We start from the raw sequence: 2,189 nt of genomic DNA on the forward strand, positions 1-2,189 counted from the left end.
CCTTCCTTGGGTGGGTTGGTGGCCCCTTTGGGTGGGGGCATGGACTTTCATAGTTACATCCTCCTCTCCTGCCTCCCTGGCGTGCTGACTGCTCTCTGCCTTGCAGGTTTCAAGCTGAACAACAAGCTGCATCAGGTGGTGGTGGCCCGCTATGCAGATGCTGACATGGGTGTGGACTTTGACAACTTTGTCTGCTGCCTCGTTAAGCTGGAGGCCATGTTCAGTGAGTGCCGGCCCCAGGGCAGGGAGGGCAGGGACAGAGGGATGAGTTGCTCACCTTGCTCTTGTGCCCCTGCAGGGTTCTTCCACAGCATGGACCCTGAAGGCACCGGCACTGCTGTCATGAACCTCTCTGAGGTGAGAGCTCAGCCCAGTGGTGAGGTGGGCCCAGAGATGGGGTGGGAGACAAGGGGACAAGGCACTAAGGTGAATGGGGCACCTGGGGTTGGTGGTAGAAGCCCTCCAGCCCCTTGAGTAGGGGAAGAACCTGTAAAAGGTCAAGATGAGAAAACGGGATTGCTTCAGGCTCCATGTTTCTTGGAGGGCTGTCAAAGTTGACACATGAGGGCATGTCAAAAATGCACCAGCCCCTGCTCATCCCTTCTCCCTCTCCTTCCCAGTGGCTGCTGCTGACGATGTGCGGCTAGGAGCCACGACAGATCCGCTGTGTCTGGGACACCCCAGCAGGCCAGGCCCACTCCAAGTGCCTCCCCTTGGATCTGTGGACACAGGATACTCTTCCCCCCTTGCTCCATCCCATGCTGAGCCACCAGCCCTGCCTCCCGGCAAGCCTCACGCCACCCTCTCCGGTGGACCAGGGGTCAAGGCAGGCAGGGGATGCCCTTCTCCTCTTCTGGGCTGGGCTTCTTTCCACTCCCCCCCTCCTCTCTCCCCACCCCAGAACAGGAGAAGAGCAAGAAGCATGGGGTACCCGTGCATCCCTGCACCGAGCTTGGCGGGAGTGAAGGAGCAGGCTGGGGACTGACTGCAGAGCAGGGAGAGGCAGGAGCTGCAGGGGGAAGAGAGGGAGGGACTCGTATTGCTTGCTCTAGTGCTGCCCCATCCCTGCTGGCACGCGTTGCCTGTCTCTGCACCCACGCCTGGGAGCATCAGCAGGTACTGCCTTGCTCAGGCAGAGGCAGCGGGCTCCCCGGGAGCCGGAGTGGACTTCTGGGAGGAGGAAGGGCCATACTCTTCTTCTTGAAGCCCGTGCACTGCACTCATCACCACTAAACACGACCAAAGCATGGAGCCCACTGGCTCTTTCTGCGTGGCCTTCAACACATCCCTCCCACTTCCCTGCCCCTGCCTTTGCCCCACCACTGGATCAAGCCCTCCAACTTAAGCAGTGAATGTTTGGGGGCTTCCCTGCCACGTGAACACGTGCCACCCCGTAGTGCAGCAGAAGCTCCTCTCTTCTGCATGGGCACAGCACTGCCACCACTGTTACAGCGGCTTGACCTTCCCTCCCATCCCTGGGAGCTCCTGGGGCATCCGCTGCCCCTGCTTATGGCCCACAGCAGGGCTGGGGGGGCCAGCACCCAAGAGGCGATGCCTTCCCCCAGAGAGGAGGGGGGGGTGGTTTCGGGGGGGTGTTCTCCTGCACACCGTTGTTTTTTTTTTTTCCCCCATCCCTCACCCTCCCACAGTTGTTACACTTTCCTCTTCCCTTGGGCTCCTTTGCCCAATGCATATGGGCTCCAGTGCCAACATTATTTGCACTTCTCTGTGCCCCTCCACTCCCCTCACCTTCTTCTGGGGTAATGGGGTGGCTCCAGCTTGGCGGTCCCGTCCTTTGCCCTGTAGAGGCAGGCTAGCTTCCCCCAGACCCCTGTCGTCGCTGGAGGACGCGCCTGCAGCAATAACCACTGCTGCCCGCCCGGCAGCTCCGCTTCCTCACCCCGCTCACTGCGTACTCTGGGAATAAACCAAGATCTGTTGGACGTGTGGCCCGGGCAGTGACTTGGGGGTCGCGTCCTCCCTCCGCTTGCCGTGGCCTGGGCTGGGGGGGGATGAGACGCAGAGCCAAGCCCAAGGCACCCTGCTTGCCCAGCCTGGGCCATGGGTGGAGGAGCATCACCAGGTGCAGGTCTTGCCATGAGGATGCAGGGAGTCCATATCCCCTAGGATTTTATAAAACTCGTCTCTTCCTTTGCAGGGGGGTCTTGGCGCCAAAACACAGGGGCAGC

The 2,189-nt window shown here is 60.8% G+C and overlaps 1 protein-coding gene across 1 annotated transcript in view; it reads left to right on the forward strand.

Annotated features, from left to right (window-relative positions):
• CAPN11 (calpain 11) overlaps positions 1-1,941 on the forward strand; it is a 13,553-nt gene extending 11,612 nt beyond the window's left edge. Inside the window, 3 exon segments of the mRNA XM_009331063.1 lie at positions 107-223; positions 299-357; positions 621-1,941. Of these exon segments, the coding sequence (XP_009329338.1) occupies positions 107-223; positions 299-357; positions 621-647 (203 nt within the window). The 3' untranslated portion in view covers positions 648-1,941.
• The last annotated feature ends 248 nt before the right edge of the window (positions 1,942-2,189 follow it).

Source organism: Pygoscelis adeliae, unplaced genomic scaffold (genome assembly GCF_000699105.1).
Source record: "Pygoscelis adeliae isolate BGI_AS28 unplaced genomic scaffold, ASM69910v1 Scaffold218, whole genome shotgun sequence".
NCBI lineage: Eukaryota > Metazoa > Chordata > Aves > Sphenisciformes > Spheniscidae > Pygoscelis > Pygoscelis adeliae.